General features: G+C 50.8%; 5 protein-coding genes across 5 annotated transcripts; 2 read left to right on the top strand and 3 right to left on the bottom strand.

The window, feature by feature from the left end:
* Positions 1-259: 259 nt before the first annotated feature.
* Positions 260-1,279, bottom strand: NECHADRAFT_72961 (uncharacterized protein; the record flags this gene model as incomplete). Its single annotated transcript, XM_003043259.1, has 1 exon — positions 260-1,279. The coding sequence occupies one exon, from the start codon at positions 1,277-1,279 to the stop codon at positions 353-355; it is 927 nt and encodes a 308-aa protein (XP_003043305.1). The 3' UTR covers positions 260-352.
* A 608-nt stretch (positions 1,280-1,887) lies between these two features.
* On the bottom strand, positions 1,888-2,862 carry NECHADRAFT_87485 (uncharacterized protein; the record flags this gene model as incomplete). The annotated part of the gene is made up of 1 exon (XM_003043258.1): positions 1,888-2,862. The coding sequence occupies one exon, from the start codon at positions 2,860-2,862 to the stop codon at positions 1,888-1,890; it is 975 nt and encodes a 324-aa protein (XP_003043304.1).
* A 3,975-nt stretch (positions 2,863-6,837) lies between these two features.
* Positions 6,838-7,833, top strand: NECHADRAFT_102131 (uncharacterized protein; the record flags this gene model as incomplete). Its single annotated transcript, XM_003043359.1, has 3 exons — positions 6,838-7,604; positions 7,658-7,757; positions 7,812-7,833. Exons 1-3 carry the CDS (start codon positions 6,977-6,979, stop codon positions 7,831-7,833), a joined length of 750 nt encoding a protein of 249 aa, XP_003043405.1. The 5' UTR covers positions 6,838-6,976.
* A 3,956-nt stretch (positions 7,834-11,789) lies between these two features.
* NECHADRAFT_87483 (uncharacterized protein) lies at positions 11,790-13,273 on the bottom strand (the record flags this gene model as incomplete). The annotated part of the gene is made up of 6 exons (XM_003043257.1): positions 11,790-12,248; positions 12,301-12,509; positions 12,562-12,703; positions 12,754-12,853; positions 12,919-13,034; positions 13,085-13,273. The coding sequence occupies 6 exons, from the start codon at positions 13,271-13,273 to the stop codon at positions 11,790-11,792; spliced, it is 1,215 nt and encodes a 404-aa protein (XP_003043303.1).
* Positions 13,274-14,531: 1,258 nt separating this feature from the next.
* Positions 14,532-16,183, top strand: NECHADRAFT_53445 (uncharacterized protein; the record flags this gene model as incomplete). Its single annotated transcript, XM_003043358.1, has 4 exons — positions 14,532-14,798; positions 14,846-15,062; positions 15,110-15,498; positions 15,548-16,183. 4 exons carry the CDS (start codon positions 14,532-14,534, stop codon positions 16,181-16,183), a joined length of 1,509 nt encoding a protein of 502 aa, XP_003043404.1.
* Positions 16,184-16,463: the final 280 nt, after the last annotated feature.

The following is a 16,463-nucleotide window of genomic DNA, read 5'->3' as shown; positions in this document are numbered from 1 at the left end:
TTGGGATTGGGGATGGAATTGGGAAATAGAATGGGTAATGCCTTGCTTTAATGGTTTAATAAGTCTGTTATTTCAACTTGCCTGACTACTTTCAATATGTGATGCTACGAAATTGGTATCCGTAGGACTTTGGTCACTCCTCAAGTAACTATCACAAGATCTTACATGGCTGGAAAAATTTGTTGCAGGTTCTTACCTTCAGCTCGTAATAGTTTCGAGCCTGTGCCGCTGACGCACTGAGCAGAGTGTAACGTTTTGTAAGAAATGAAAACCAAACTCTTCATCATCAATGATATCTGTCTAACTATAATGCCAAACAAGGTGATATCTCTCTCTTCAAGCTGGCCATCACTCAAGCAAGATCAGCCAAGACACTTGCAGATGGAACAAAGAATGTTGAGCCCGTCACTGGCTTCGAAAAATCAAGAATGCGATCATGCAAGCCAGGAGGATCTCCAACAAACATACGTTCCATCATCTTCTCCACTACCCAGAGTTTCTTTGAATATGCGATAAAGTAGGTCCCAAACTCGCCGTGGGCAGGAGAACCAAAGGGCATGTTATCTCGTAGAATGTCATGCTCACTTCCATCCGCGTCCTCGATCGTCGCAAGGCTCTTGTGGGACTGTTGACCAGATTCGGCATCGTCGAGCTCAATGTTGTCAAATTTTGTGCGTCCAATGATGGTTTCTTGCTGTTCAGTTGAAAGAGTGCGCCAAGCTTTGAGATCGTGGAGATACTTCTGAACGACAACGTAGCTCCCACCTACACCGGCGGAGTCGTCTTGAGCAGTTACTAGGACTGCATCAGTAACATCTGGGCCCACTGGGTTCGCAGTTCCGTCAACGAACCCGAGGACATCGCGGGTATCAAAGTATCTAAACCCGACAGTCTCGTCCTCAACCTTGACAGCTTCTCCCAATCGGTCCATGAGCTGTCTCTCAAATTCAAAAGAGAGGTCTCTTCTTTCAGATCGAATGTGAAAGAACAAGTCTCCGGGTGTTGAGACAGCCGTGTGTTTCTTTCCCTCAACTTGCTTGAATGGATGCAACTCAGTCGGGCGAGGAAGGTTCACGATCTTGTCCCAAATTGAGCTTCCGATGCCAACGGTACATGAGAGGTTGGCTGTTTGGTGGCGGATGGAGATGTTCTTGGTGATGTCGGCGATGCTGGATAAAGTCGAACGGATGGTATCAGAAGCATCGGAAGTATCTTTGGCTGATAAGACAAGAAACGTCGCCGACTGGGACAAAGGAGCCTCGACTGCTTGAGGATTCATTTGGAGATGGGACTTGCGGGAGGTTGAAATAAAGCGGGGGTTGTATTGAAAGGGAGCGGTACTTCTGTGTACCAGGCGCTTTTGGAGCGACAGAAGGGACAAGAATGGTGCGACTGGTATCCTAATAGACTTGGTGACTTGCACAACATTCATATTGGTGTCCAGTCTGGTGTGAGAAGACGGGCTCCAAGTACTGCTTTTTGTTCTGGAGAAGGTCACATCGCATCGTACGAGGCTTCGGCAACGTCATGCCTATAACTTCTAACTGCATATCATCAATGGTTAAAGAGCTTCTTGCTCTCAATTGGGACACACTGTCTGCGATAAGTGCATGCTTCTGTCATTCTTCCACGGAAGCATCGGTGTAATTATGACGCGACGGCTTCGTTTTTGCCGAATGCGGTAGTAGTATTCAGCCAATTACGATGCTTTCAAAGCAATTACAAAGATTGTGACTTGTCAAGAAGGTGCTTACTCAACTTGGGTGGTGTGCCGTCAGCCGGTCATAACACGCAAGGAATAATTCAACATCAACCTGATAGACATGCGTGAATTGATAAGAACTCTGGTGCAAATTGCTTCCAGTTTTGAAGATGGACCGGTAATATCTAGTTATCCTTCATTTTACACCCAAGCCTCCAGAATACACCACCCATTTCATAGGCCCAGAACTCTTCTGCTTCGTTCGAGCCACAGGCCTGTCTCAAAACAACATCATAGACGTATAATATGGCAAAGCAATCCTTCAGATATTGTCGCAGCCCGCTTCTCGCCTCTTGGTGGATCTCGTCGTTCTCTTGAGCAAGTGGATCAACGACGACACACTCATCGCCGCCAGCTCCCCTGCTCAGGTCCAAGACTCCGATAGAACTCCAGAATGCACGATGAGGGATGTTTTGAGCAGGGTAGTCATAGTCCTGTAGTGCATCTCTGTTCAGGACACCCATAAGAGGGTCAATCTTCAAAAGTGAGATGTGTTCCTTCTGGCGACATTGAACCGCCTCTGTCAAGTTCAAGAGCACGTAGGCCTGTAGTGCCACGCTAGCGACAAGGTTCGCTCCAAACGCATGGCCCCAGCTCAAGCTTCGCAACTGTGACAGAGGGGTTTCCGAGGCAAGTCTCAAGAGAGCAGCCAGGGCTTCAATACGAAGGGGTTTCTTCGGGGCAACGGCCGCTATCACAACAAGCATCTTGACTGCATCAGCCAAATCGCCGTCCGAAGTGCAGAAGTCGCCTCCTTCAGCTCGTCTTTGCCAATACTTGACATCCTGGTGGGATGTTGACAACGGATTGTGCAGAGCTGAGTTGGTGTCATGTGGGCCGAGACCGAAATGCCGCTCCGGAAAGACAAGGACATCATCAGAGAATAGCTTAGCAGATGATGGAGCAGATGGGACTTTGGTAAGCTCAGTCTCTGAAAATTCTTTGATAGTTGCTGAAACCACGCGACTGAAGTGGCCAAGGGTGGATGCTTGAGAAGGGAGGTCGAGGGCGACGACATCGAAGCGGCCCTCTGTGTTTGATGGCACGAGGTTGAAGTGGGATGCTGCCGTCTTCCAGGGAATTTTGTGATCGAGATGCATGTTGATAGTAGATTAGGTTGGTCCTGGGAGGTGCCGGGGCTGGTTAAAGCGATTTCTAGCAGATGGGATGTTTCTTCAGAGCTCGTATTCGAACGCCTATTCGAATGCTACAATGCCCTCGGCCTTTGGTAGCGCCGACCTCCGATACGTCCGAAAGGGGTTGCCAAGCGTTGAGGCTCGAGGTTTAGCATATCACAGAAGGGACATTCTCCGCGAGACTTGTCGGGTTGAGATAGGGGCCGTGCTCTTAAGTCATGTCTAAAGAATGTGGCAAGGCTCGTTACTATGAGTCATTGTTGAGTCCGGCAAGAGTCATACGGAGAGCCGGTGACGAGGCGAGAAGCCGTTCCTGTCTTTGCACAGCACTGATCATTACAGAATACGGCAGTATATGACGTGGCTTGAAGGTGATGTAGAAGGCAATGGTTCATGTCTGGTCTCCAGGGCGAACCTAAATGCTTTGGCGGAGGAAACATCCTTCGAAACAGCCATATTCGGCGTCACATCAACTCTGTGTATTGGCGGCTCGCGATCACAGCCTTCAGGTTTAGGAGGCAGAACCTCTTCGTGCCGGTGCAGATTTCCGTGAAGATTCCGATCTTTGCTTGGCCGCTGGCCAGCTCGAACCAGCAACTGGCCCACGTCAGGGCATTGCAGCCTGGCAACGAGAATACTGAATTACTCCTGGACCGTAACCATTAGGACAGCTTCACTTGAAATTGAACCGAGCTCAGTCTCAGGTAGCTCTACTCCGCAGTACCAGCTAGGTGCCACCGATGCACATTAGGCTGTCTTTGTGACAACTTGCATGCTCCTTGTGCTAAGTAGGCCTCAGTTTTGACAGTGAGCTGCCTGGGCAGCAGTTCGAGACAGGAAAGGACGGCAAGACGTATTTCCATTTCCCAATACCAGCTCTGTCTGTCTGTCCAGAACGTGGCGCTCGTCAAAGAGTAGGAGTTAACACATGAAACAGAGGACCAAAGACAGGCAGTATCAAGAGTACAAAGAAGCCAACGATGGCGCAGGTCTATTTGCTCGGAAGGGTATCAGCATCTTGAGTTAGGCTTTGTGCCCATACTCGGTAGCACCTATGGGCAGTACCATCCAGTCCCAGGGGTATCTGTCTGTTTCATGGCTGGGATTGATCCTCATGTTTGCGATCCAAGCTAGACGACGACAACCACCAGATCAGCCAGTCCTCGCTGGTAAACAGGCACTAATATCGGTCTTTGGGCAAGCGGCTAGGACATGAATCCTATATGACAAGGCTCTGGGTTCAGCCGTACCATGCTCGCCAAGAGAAACGGTTTCAAGTGGACTGGCATGTGAGGACATTTTGAGCGGTGGCTCTCATCAAACCTCTGTCCTGGATCTCTACCAAACTCCCCCGATCTTTCGGAATTACCCATTCTCGAGGACAATGAGCAAGCCGCAGTGGCCCTAAGGCTCATGAAGCCAAGAAACTGCTAGCGATCGAGTGGTCAGTGATCCCCTCTTCCCAGATTGTCTTGTTTAGAACTGGCAACATGACTGGAGGAGGGAGCTCATCTGATTTATTAACTCAGACGACAAAGACTCGTATTGGCGGCTAGTGCCAATCATGTGAAGAAAGGGGGCTTGTGATTGAAATGAATATTGAAGTCAAGCCTGAGCTAGTTGCCTAGTGCAAGCTGTAGGGGTCACCTGTCAGCATCATGGTAGTCTGGACCACGATAGTGTCGGCAATTGATGAAGGTCGTAATTGTTTCACCGTATTTGCCAAGGGCCCATACGGGCGAGCAAATTGCTAGAGAGAAACGTCTTCTTGGCAGTGTTGGGTGTTGCGCGGCCTTCTGGTGGCTATGTTTGGCATGCTTGGCGTTTTCTTGAAATTGTGCAACAAGTTCTGACATGTAATACAATCCTTCATGGTACCGGCTTTGACATTAATGAATTCATCTCATCCCAAGTAGGCAGGTAGGGTTCTGGCATTACGAGACAGACCCATCATGGCAAGTAGGGCGTTCATGCAGTCTGACCCGTTGCCCGGGTTGTATCAAGTAACGCACGCGTGGAGAACGTCCGACGCTTCCGCTGAGAGAACCTGTCGTATTGTCATACGAATTTTGAGCCACGGCTTCCGAATTGCCTTGTACGCAAGAGGCTTACTGCCGTGTTACAGTTTGAAAGGCTTCGGAGATTGCTAAGCATAGGTAATCACGGCAGCTGAGGCAGAACATGGAAAAACATCCTTCAGCCAGCCAAAATGGGGAAATGCAAGGCGGTGTTGGGTAAAACAAGGTTGCTCCACGTCAGGAGAAAAGCCAGGAACCTGGCGTCAACACGTGAGGCAGCAAGGGCCCCGGACAGTGGAATTCAACGGAACCTGGGCCTGGCCGTTGGGAAGGTGGCAGTATCGATCAATGTGGGCATCAAAGAAAGATTCAGTACGCCGATCCTGAGACCTCACTTTGATCGCCACTAGCCCGCCTCGGCACTGGAGACGGGATCGGCGGTTCAGCTCAGCCAGCCTGGCGTTTTACAGTACAGAGGCGCTGCAGGTCCCGTAAAGTTACAGCAGGTTTTGGAACAAAACAAAAGGAAAAAACAAGCGCTGTGGCGTCTAGCTCGCGCGCCTTTGTTTACAAAACGCAAAAGACAAAAAGGGGGCCGCGTGTTTGGCGACCTGCGAAACCAGTGGCTTGTTTCAATCAAACGCTACCCGTTCGGCGGTTCTTCTTTTTTCTTTGAATCGGTCTTGTTTCCCCTTATTTCATTGTGCACGATGTTTTTTTCCACAGCATTCTGGATGCATGTGGATGGTCTGTTAGGCCTCCATCTCCAGCGCCGCCGAGCCCAGAAACCAGACGACTGACCCTCTGTCAGCCAATCGTTTCGGCGCCTCGGATCCCTTGCAGTAGTCTGTAACAAGCCCGAGTCAAGAAGCCAGCAGACTTTTTTCCAAGGCTGAGATGAGAGCGGCCGATCCGATCGGAGGGCCCCTTTGCAGGGAGATCAACAGAGACAGCGAAGCAGTGCAGTGCATCGAGAAGCAAAAAGACCACAGGGCACAGGCACAGGCGTCAGCTGCCAGGGTCAGAGCTAGGGGGAACGAGGGCAATTTAACAAAGTCAAGGCTTTGCGCCTCTTCCCCATGTCTTGGGCAATAATACGAACCGCAAGCGATATTGGAAGCGCCTCAACGGCCTGCTAGACCAGGATCGAAACAAATAAGCTACACTCTACTGTCTGTGGGAGATGATGGGGCCTTCTCGTCCCGAACACATCACCAGTCCGAACCCTCGCATGGTGGCGTTAAATGCCGCGCTCCGAGTGGAAATGTTGTCCCCCCCGGCATGTCATCTCGTCTCTAGTCTGCTTTGGCGAGGTGCAAGAGATGAAACCACTGGCCAGATCTGGTCCCCGACCAATATTAAAGGACTGGTATACCGAGTTTCAGTGTGGCAGCCCCCACACGCCAACTCGTAAAAGGGAGTTCCGGAGTCTCGGGTTGATCATGAAGGACCCAGTTATCCAGGGACACAACTCCAGACGAAAAGCCTTGGCTTTCAGGGGTTCTTGCATTCTCACGCCAACAATCTACCTTACCATGCATTTGGTTTGAGGCCATCGCAGAACAGCTTCTTTGTTGTTATTGACCCACACGCAGCACCAGCAGCCCCTGGCTCTTTCATCCCCGCAACCTCTCGATTATCCACGAGTGTGCATCGGGGCTTCAACGGCTTGAAACGTGCAGACTCCGCTTTGTCAATAAACTTGAAGGACGTGGCTTACGTAGCCAGGGACTGGCCATGCCATGGCACCACGGGTCCAAGTGCCCCAGGGGAGTTGCCCTACCTACCACTTGCCGAGTGGCGTCAAGCTGGGCGGTAAGGGACAGTTGAGGCGGTGACTTTCTCACCCATGGCGAGCCAAGTATAATATAGTCGATCGATCCCGTCAATCCCTTCCTTTGGATCTTTCCTCTCCAGACTCATCCAGTCTTGTCACTCCTTTACAAGCCCGTTCGACTTCGCTCACTCGTCCCCGGCAGGATCTATTCATTCATTCATTCTTTTTTTTCACGAATTTTACAGTCCCGGTGACCATAAACAACAAACCCAAACCCTCCAAGATGTACTTCTCCAAGCTCGCCATTTCCATGCTGGCTGCCACTGGCGCCGTCGCCCACCCCCACGCCCGCCGTGCCGCCCAGAACGACGTCGTTGTCGTCGAGTACGTTACCAAGGTCGTCACCGAGTACGGCACCAGCCAGCCCACCGCTGCCCCTCAGCGCCAGGCCAAGCAGCACAACTGGTGGACATGGAAGCCTTCTCAGCCCGAGCAGGTTGAGCAGCCCGCCGCGACCACCGTCGTCGTTGAGGCCCCCAAGGCCACCTCCGCCCCTGCTGCCTCCGCCCCCGCCGCCAGCTCCGGCTCCTCCGGTTCTTCCTCCGGCAACCTGGACGCCGACCAGAAGGGTGCCCTCGACGCCCACAACGCTGCCCGTGCCGCCGTTGGCAACCCCGACCTTGTCTGGGACGACGAGCTTGCCGCCGGCGCTCTCGAGTACGCCAAGCAGCTTGTTGGCATTGGCAGCCTCGTTCACTCTGGTGCCGACGGCTTCGGCGAGAACCTCTACCAGGGCGGTGAGGGCGAGGAGACCCCTCTCACCAACGCTGTCAACATGTTCAACGACGAGAAGAAGGACTACAGCGGCCAGGCCATCGACAGCACCAACTACATGACCTTCGGCCACTACAGTGAGTACCTGCCTTGCATTCATCAAATATCATTGTCGCTAACTCCCTCCCAGCCCAGGTTGTCTGGAAGTCCACCACCAAGGTCGGTATGGCCAAGGCCGAGGGCAACGGCAAGTGCTTCGTCGTCGCCCGCTACCAGGAGCCCGGCAACATGTAAGACAACCCACACTCCCTTGACACATCTCACCTGCTAACATCTCACCTCAGGATCGGCGAGGCTGCCTACTAAATCGTCGACTCGCACGACATGGTTGGGGGTATCTCTGGGTAGCTGGTTTAACCGGACATGGCTTCTGATCTGCATCTTTTGACTTTTGCCCTGCAACGCTTTTGAGGGCGATTCTCACCAGGGCTTGCAAACTGTAAAAGCATTGTTCTTATTCATTGTGAATAACACTTTAGTTTTGAGCCACACATACTGAACAACGTGTGATGATTGATGTTACCTTGGTTTGCGCCACGTATCTGTGCATGTTACCCTTGACGCTCCGATGACCGATGCTGTGGTCAGAGATCTGGCTCGGCTGTTTAATAGTGAACGGTATATGATGTGTGCCTTAATGTATGCATTAATGCTTAATGTGGGTGTTAATCCTCGCAAATCTATGCCAGACACTTTACGTCTCAATAGCGTGCTCGCTCGTATAGGGTATTGCGTCAATGTTAGATCTCGCGCTAACCTTGTTAACTACCCCATCTCAAGCCACTGACTGAATTGGCTCCTCTGTCGTTGCTTTTAAGTTGGAATAATCCCTGGTAAGGCCTGGTAAGGTCAACTGACAGTTGGTTTGTCGTTCTGTGCGTTGGTGTTCTCGGGCTGTTGGTTCTATGCGGAATGAAGGATTCAGGATTCCTGCATCCTTCCCGCCATGCTTTGAAGACTCAACCAACGTACCCAGGATTTAACGTTAATCGAGTGCTCCATTTATCCATTTGAGAGTCTGCGCTAGTTAAGATCCTGTTCCTAGCGATGTAACTATTCCTGCATGCTAGCTCGCAAACTCTCAACTGCCACTTCTCGAATACGAACCAAGTGGCCGACCATTCTGGAATGCTACCTGGTCAATGCCAACAATAGCTCCTTTTTAGCTTCTCGTAAAATCCCATTTGGCTGTAGAATAACTAGTCCTCCAAAGTTACGGCTCTCAGCTGACTGGTCATAGTTCCGGGCAACAAGCGATGCTTGCCTCCGATACCAATGCACCAATATCTGCTATACGAAGTGTAACCTTTGACTGCAGAGCTAACTTTCGTCAGTTTCACTACGACCTGGCTCTGTCAAGGTGATGTTACTATGCAGAAGAGCCAAGTCGCGTTCGATAATGTTGCACGACCTCTAGTTTTAATGTTCTGCAGCATTAGGTTTGATGCTATGCCAGTGTTATACCATGAAGTAGGCTGCTCGCAACTATGCCTGGTACTCCAAAGAGAAGACGAAATCATGCGAACATGTCATAGCCATCTGGAGTTTTTCAACGAGGTACCCGCTCGGTAAAGGTCTCTTTGCGCAATATTAGTTCAAGGGGGATGCTATCTGCCGATTGAATACACCACAATAATCATTTATCAGAGCCTTAAACTCGCTCATGTCTCAGTTTTAGCGATGTGTCTCAAACGAAAACTTCCGAGTTCTCTCTTTGTATTCGGTAGTCCTGCGAGAAGGGAGGTGCTTGATGCGTGCAACAAACCCTATGGATTGCGATGTCGGACTAACTGTGATTCAAAAAGATTTCATGATTACCAGCCTCAATTTTTCCAACTGAGTTGCTAACCGCAAGGTGTTTCGCGCATTCCATGTCTCTTGCGTACATATCAGAGTCACGGCCAAGAGGGAGCCATTGCTAGGTTCACACGCGAGTCTGAGACACCACAAGCACACCACGCGGCTGGAAAAGCCTTTTTTGTGAGACCTTTGTTGTAGAATCTTGAGGAACTCGGTTAATATTTCCCACTATCTTGCTGTTTTTGGACGAGACAGGCAAGTATCGCGATGAGGAGACGAGACATGCTCTGAGGCAATTGGGAGAGGAAGTAGCCCAGTTGAAGAGACGACGGGATCTTCACATCTATAATAAGGCCATGGCATTCAAAAAAAGCTGATCTATCACTATTTGACTGGCGTATTGATTTATGATGCGACGAAAAGCCACCACTGACAGTAAAGAATGAACAGGAGCAAGACTCGATTTCATATCACAAGAGCACCGTACTCACTGCCCCGATCAGAAACATTCAGACTATTGCCCAGGTCTTATTTTGCCAGTTGAAGTTGATAAGGCTAAGGAAAGGTGGCATCTTGCCCTGCGAGGCTCATCTCTCCACTATTAAGTAGGTTTCTATAGAAGCTCAACTTTATCTTAGCTTTGCCGTATTTTGCAGCATTGGGTGTAAATGTTGCTGTGTGTCTCTTCATGTGTTCTTTGATCGAGTGTACGACGGATACGTTGAAAAGGAAAGTAGAAGTTGGCAGGGCTATTCGCAAATGACCACTGAGCAATGCTTTTGCTGGAGCCTGGGAGCGACTGAACCACATATGAGGTCAGAACAAGTGTGAGTACTTCCCACGGCAAAGAGTAATATTAAAGCTCCAATAACACTTGAAGGAGATCGCAACGACTTTGGGGCACTGATCTTTCTATGCAATGAGCTAGCTCGATGTGCCCCTAGCGCTCCCGGGATCGGGAACACCAAAGCTGGCATGAACCTCAAGGGGTAAGGCGAGCTTCGAAAGGCAGAACTGCACCATGTTGCACACTGAACAAGTGAGAATTCTGGCTTGTTGGCAAAGGCTTGGTTGTTACTCACCGTCCTTGCACTCCTCGATGCATGCAGACGCCAAGGGTATTGGGCATACCAGCAAAGGGCAAGGCTTTCAGCAGAGTGATACGATCCAAACATAGCGTCCAGAACATCACACCTAATTTCATAAAGCTATCTTTGATTTGTAGAAGGTAACGAATCTTGAGTTTACTGGTTGTAGGGGCACTGTCTCTCTTCTTGTTAGCCAAGGGAGGGGGAGTCTCCTCATTTCTTGATTTGATGCTATAAAGACATTGGTCCTAAACTCCTTCTTCTTTTATGCCACAGTGATCTCTATTAAAATCGAGGGTCTGTCTTACTCACAACGGCTTTGGTGACTAGTTCGCTGCCATAAGCCCACACTTCGACCAAAGCCACCAAACGAGTAGGTTTGATGCCGTTGTATTGATTAGGTTAATATGGACTTTAGATTTGAGTGAGTTGAATAGAAGAAGAGCTCGGACGTGCGCGTCGTTGAAAGTTGATGCATTACAGTAGTTCTTTCATATTCTTTTACTGACGTCTCCGTCATGCACAGGAGCAAAGAACGTACTCATAAACACATAGCATCATTAAACCACAATGCCATAAAACACCGTGGAATTGCAGCAGTTCATATCATGATACCCAATATGACTCTGTTGGTTACAGGATCAGCTCCAGCTGTGCAATGTCGGAAACCTCCTTCCAGATCTGTGAGAGCTTGGACTTATGCGAGATTATTGTGTCTGAGTGTTAATGCCTGTCAGTTGAAATACAGGGATACCTTCGGGAAGAGGAGGCTCCAGTCGGCTTTCGGAACACAAGCCCTGGTTCAAATCGAAAAAGAGGCCGAGGTGACATGTGAGCTTCTTCATTTACCCCAGCAGAGTCCACAATCTACAGCCAGGGATGATTTGCTTTTTCATCGCGGGGCCTGCCATGCACTTTCTCGGTCCGTACTCCCGAGAGAATGCAAAAGACAAGTAGCTCAGGTGAGAAATTTGCCATTTTCAAGTGTGCATATTTAGTCTCAATAGCTTGTTGCCATAAGCTGACTGTGATGGTGGGCATTGGTGGCTGGTTCTGGCTGACAACGGCGTTTGAATTGAACAGAGCAATATAGTGATTAGAAAACAAGGCACTAAGAGGCACTAAGCCGATCATGGTGAAAAGATGGTCAAGCAGTTTTGACCCCTGGTTTTGGTGGGCAAAGGTGGCAGGTAGTGCGACAAACCCTGGCCTCGAAGCATTTTCTGCCATCAACATCTACCTTAGTGAACATCGCTCAGTATTATCGTAAAGAGACAGTAGAATATGACATAAGAAAGGCCGTAACTTGAATTGATCTAATATGATACCCTCTATTTTCCCATAACCTTCCCAAATCCTCTATATCCTTCTGAATCACCATCCACCTGGTGGGTCTACACCATACTTGCTTGTCCGACCCTCCTTGGTTTCGTGTTTTATCTCGACAATGTTGGAGACTACAATGCCATTGAATGGATTGCTGTTGTTGCTGTTGGAATCCGGCGAGGGGAACTCCCTCAAAGTGTGTGCCTCTCCCTTCACTATACGCTCTTCGCTATCGTTGAAGGAAAGATTGGCCGAGATGGGGTTTGCAGTTGGAGGGCCACGACGGCTTTGGCTTCGGCTTCGGCCGCCGCCGCCACCACCACCGATGGTACGGAAGCCTGATGGTGTTTGGTACGTCTTCTGTGACGACCGTAGGACACTTCCGAAAAAGGGGGTGAGCCATATCCTGAAAAGAGGGAACAGAAGAGGAAGGTTGGTCGTGATGACGGCAACAAAAGTTTCTCGCGTGCCCCATGCTCCGGCAAGCTGTGCTCCATTTACAGGGTCCTTGTTTCAAGGGTTAGTGGGGTTGAAGTGGAGGGACAGCATGTAGACTTACCACCAGAACAAAGACACTCTTCATAATGGCACAAACAAGAACAAAGATACCGGCGCCCAGGATGAATGTAGAAGCAATCTTCTTAATCATCTTCAAGCTAGATCCCCACAACATGGGAAGAGGAATAGCGATAAGGTATATATCGGTCGAGACGTTTGCGGCGAACGACACCCATACGATGGGTCTGGAGATGGCGGCTTGACAGGAAGCTGAAGTCGTTGGTTAGCTAAGGTGACTTAATGAGGGAAGGACAAGACATACTGCCAGGATTGGGGTTGATCTGCCAGTATTTGTCGAAAGGCTGGCATCCTCCAAAGACGGCGATCATTGTTGCGATGAAGGTGCTGATAACGAGAGCAAATCCAATGTAAATCCGAATGACGTATCGCCGACCGAGTCCATCCTGAAGAATGTTAGTCGCCTAGGTCGGGCGGGATAGTCGAGAGATCGTACGGTAAGTCGAGTGTAGAAGAACAGCATTGAGAGCTTGAGGCACCAGATCAGAGCCGAGTAGATGGTCCAGCCAGCGACTTGAATCTTGGAGCCAATGATCCTAAAGCGACGGTCAGTTATTGTGCCTATACTCTTGGTCGGCAAGATGCATGCCTGAATTGGTACTCGGGGTCGTTTGGTGACAGGGCCGCACGCTCAGCATCAGTCATGCCACTGTTGGCCAAGCCATGTGCAAGGCTTCCGATGCTGTAGGCCAGACTTGTTTGGACTGTATAAAAGCACTAACAAAAGTCAGCAGCTGCGTATGAGAGTTGAACACCGGAAGACAAACAATAGCAAGGACCATGAGGTAGTCCTCAGTTTGGAGACCTCTAAAGCCGGCAACCCTCATGCGAGCATAAAATCGGAGAAACGTCGAGAGAACACCAATAGCGTAAAGAGTCCAAGACTCAATGGCCGAAGCTCGAAAGGCTGCCGCAGCCGCAGCCGCAGCCGCAGCCGCCTCGGCAGCGTTAGACATGATAACAAGAGAAAGTCAAAAAGAACGAATAAAAACAACAAATCACGAGCGTCTCCAAGAAACGAGAGAAGTTAAAGAGGAACGGCCCGACGCCATGGCTCCGGAATGGGGGGCACCCCATATGTATTTACTTGGCCAAAGTCTGCAGAGTCTTCCCAAAGCTCTCGAACCTCAAAGACTCGAAACCAAGGAAACGGACTCGGTTGACGCGATAAACCTCTAACGTCCAGCCTGCGCCCCTGGCCCTAACGGAACAAGGGAAGAGTGAATTGTCAAAAAAAGAAAAGAAAATAACTGAGTAAGCCAAGGCTAGAGAGTTCTCGGGTTCAGCAGCTTCCTAAAGAGAACTTGCTCGTGCTAAGAGGTCACCGAATCAGCAATAGCAGGTTGCTGAAAATGGCGCGCCAAGGTGCCGCGGAAGTTCGACAAGGTAAAGCAGCTAGAAACGCCACTTGCGCACTGTAACTGTACTATTCAGGAGGGGGAAACGCCTTGGTGCAAGCCACAATCGTTCGATTCAAGGGGCTCTTTACAGGGCCCCCGGGGAGGGAGACGGTTCCTGGCGATGAGACGTTCGAGATCCTGTTCCCGTGAGATCTCGTCAATCTCGACGGGCGTCAGTTCTCATACGACTCTGCCTCGATTCGAGGCGGGGCGATTGCTACCTCACTTGTAGATCCGGCTGGTCCGGGTTGGACTTGAACTACAGTTAACCGACCCGTTGATGATCCCCCTTAGCCGTGGAGTCGTGGAGGACCACCCGGTAGATCCCTGTGCCTGACTCAATCGGAAGGATTTCCGCTGGACGACGATGAGCTTCATTTGCCGGTCCACCCGGGTAGTATGCGCTAACATGCTTGAACCATTTGGAGCCGTTGCAGGCTAGGGGGCCGCCGGTGCCTTTACTAGAACGGGGCAGCTAAATCTGCATCCAGACCGCGCCAATGTGGCACAGACTCGCAGGGTTCAAGGTGGCTTTGAGCTTTTTTGCACTCACCGGAAAGAAGCATGGGGAAATTGACTACGCTAGAACCAGGGGAGAAACATCGGGACTCTAAAATGTAACCATGGATATCCTTGATGCAGCAAGTCGTGAGGCGGCGGTGCCAAATCCCGCATGCAGGTTAAATACTCGTTCAGCCCAGACTAGGACTCTTGTTCCTGCAGCTGAAGTTTTTTCTCTCCAAACGGCCGCAGGCACTCCCACACTTCATCCCCTTGAAATTGATCGGCTCCTTGTGGCGTCTCTGGTCTTGCAATGCGTTGGTTTCAGCTCGAGCTCCTGACGGCTCTCGCCGCCTGGGCGACCACCTCTGTCTGTGCCACGACTCCTGTCAGCGGAAGCTTGGGGGGGAAGTGCCCTGAGGACATTGGCAAGCTTGGAGAGAAGCTGTCCAAGTCTGCCAAGATTTACTTCCCTGGCTCTGATGACTTTGTCAAGGCCACCACTCGATGGTCGGTCCTAGGTGCCCCCACGATCAATGTTGTTGTCGTCCCCGGTACTGAGAAGGATGTTTCCGAGACGGTAGGTTCCTTGCTTGGCATTACGTGGGCCTGTAATAACTCTTTTAGGTCAAATATGCCAACAAGAAGAAGCTGCCCTTCCTCGCCTACAACACTGCCCATGGAGCCATCACCACTCTGGCTCGTATGGACCATGGCATCGAGATCTACCTGAACCAGCTCAACGGTGTTTCCATCGCTAAGGACGGAAAGACCGTCAAGATCGGAGGTGGTGCCCCATCCAAGAAGGTCACCGATACCCTCTGGGCCGCTGGCAAGCAGACTGGTATGTCTCCTCCCTTGCATCCGACACGTGGTACTGACTCTTTACAGTGACCGGCACTTGCGAGTGTGTCAGCTACATGGGTCCTGCCCTTGGTGGTGGTCACGGTTGGCTCCAGGGTCACCATGGCATCATCGCCGACCAATGGGTGTCCCTTCGTGTCGTCCTCGCCGACGGTTCCATCAAGACCATCAACCAGGATTCTGACCTCTGGTGGGCCATGAAGGGTGCTGGCCACAACTTTGGCATCGTCACCTCTGCTACTGTTAAGATCTACGACATTGAGCACAGCGACTGGGCCATCGAGACCCTCGTCTACAGTGGTGACCAGGTCGCCGAGGTTTACCAGGCTGCCAACGACCATCTTCTCAGGAAGCAGCCTGAGGGTGTCATCAACTGGTCTTACTGGCTCAACAACCCGGACGCCGACCCTAACAACGTAAGTCACCTGCCTGTCTACCATCATGCCTGTCGCTAACCCTTGCCAGCCCATCATCCTCTTCTGGATCATCCAGGAAGGCGTCAAGACTGTTGATGCTGCCATCAGCAAGCCCTTCCACGACATTGGTCCTCTCGCTATCACGCCCGACTCTGGAGACTACCGTGACCTCGCCAAGTGGACTGGCATCAGTCTCGACGCTCCTCCCTGCCAGAAGGATGGCCTTGTTAACCCCCGCTTCCCTCTGTATCTCCAGTCCTACGACATCAAGGCCATGAAGAAGGCCTGGAAGCACTTTGCCTCCAACGTCGGATCTGGCTCTCCCTTTGCCAACTCCCTCTTCATGTTCGAGGGTTACTCCACCCAGGGTCTCCGCGCCGTCGACAGCAAGTCGGCCGCCTTTGCCTTCCGTGATGCCAACCTTCTTACTGCTCCTCTCATCACCTACAAACCCGCCGGCGCTGACCTCGACAAGAAGGCGGCCAAGCTCGGCAACCAGCTTCGTTACATCCTCCACAAGGCCTCTGGCCTGCCCGAGAAGCGTGCCTATGTCAACTATGCCTACGGTGATGAGACGCCCAAGCAGTGGTATGGAAGCGAGTCGTGGCGGCAGCAGCGCCTGCAGAGCCTGAAGAAGAAGTACGACCCTAGTGGCAAGTTCAGCTTCTTTGGTCCTGTCGCCTAAGCAAGCGGTTAGAATAGCTTGCTTTGTACATAGAGTAGTTGGACGCCTGTAAGAGAGTGAATCATGTAGACTTACCTATACTACTTAATGCATGTAATATGACTATAATTAACTAGTATGACTCGCTTGGTTTCGGTCTCGAATCTCACGATCTTAGAATGAAAATCGTGTCTGAGGGTGTGAACAATGATTCAAGCCCTCCCTCACGGAAAAACCACGGCTATTCATGGGAGTGATTAACGGCGCCCAGAAGAACGAGCGAGCAACATGGATGCTGGGT

Source organism: Fusarium vanettenii (assembly GCF_000151355.1).
Source record: "Fusarium vanettenii 77-13-4 chromosome 12 genomic scaffold NECHAsca_29_chr12_4_0, whole genome shotgun sequence".
In the NCBI taxonomy this organism is placed as follows: Eukaryota; Fungi; Ascomycota; class Sordariomycetes; order Hypocreales; family Nectriaceae; genus Fusarium; species Fusarium vanettenii.
This window is presented reverse-complemented; position numbering and strand designations above follow the sequence as displayed.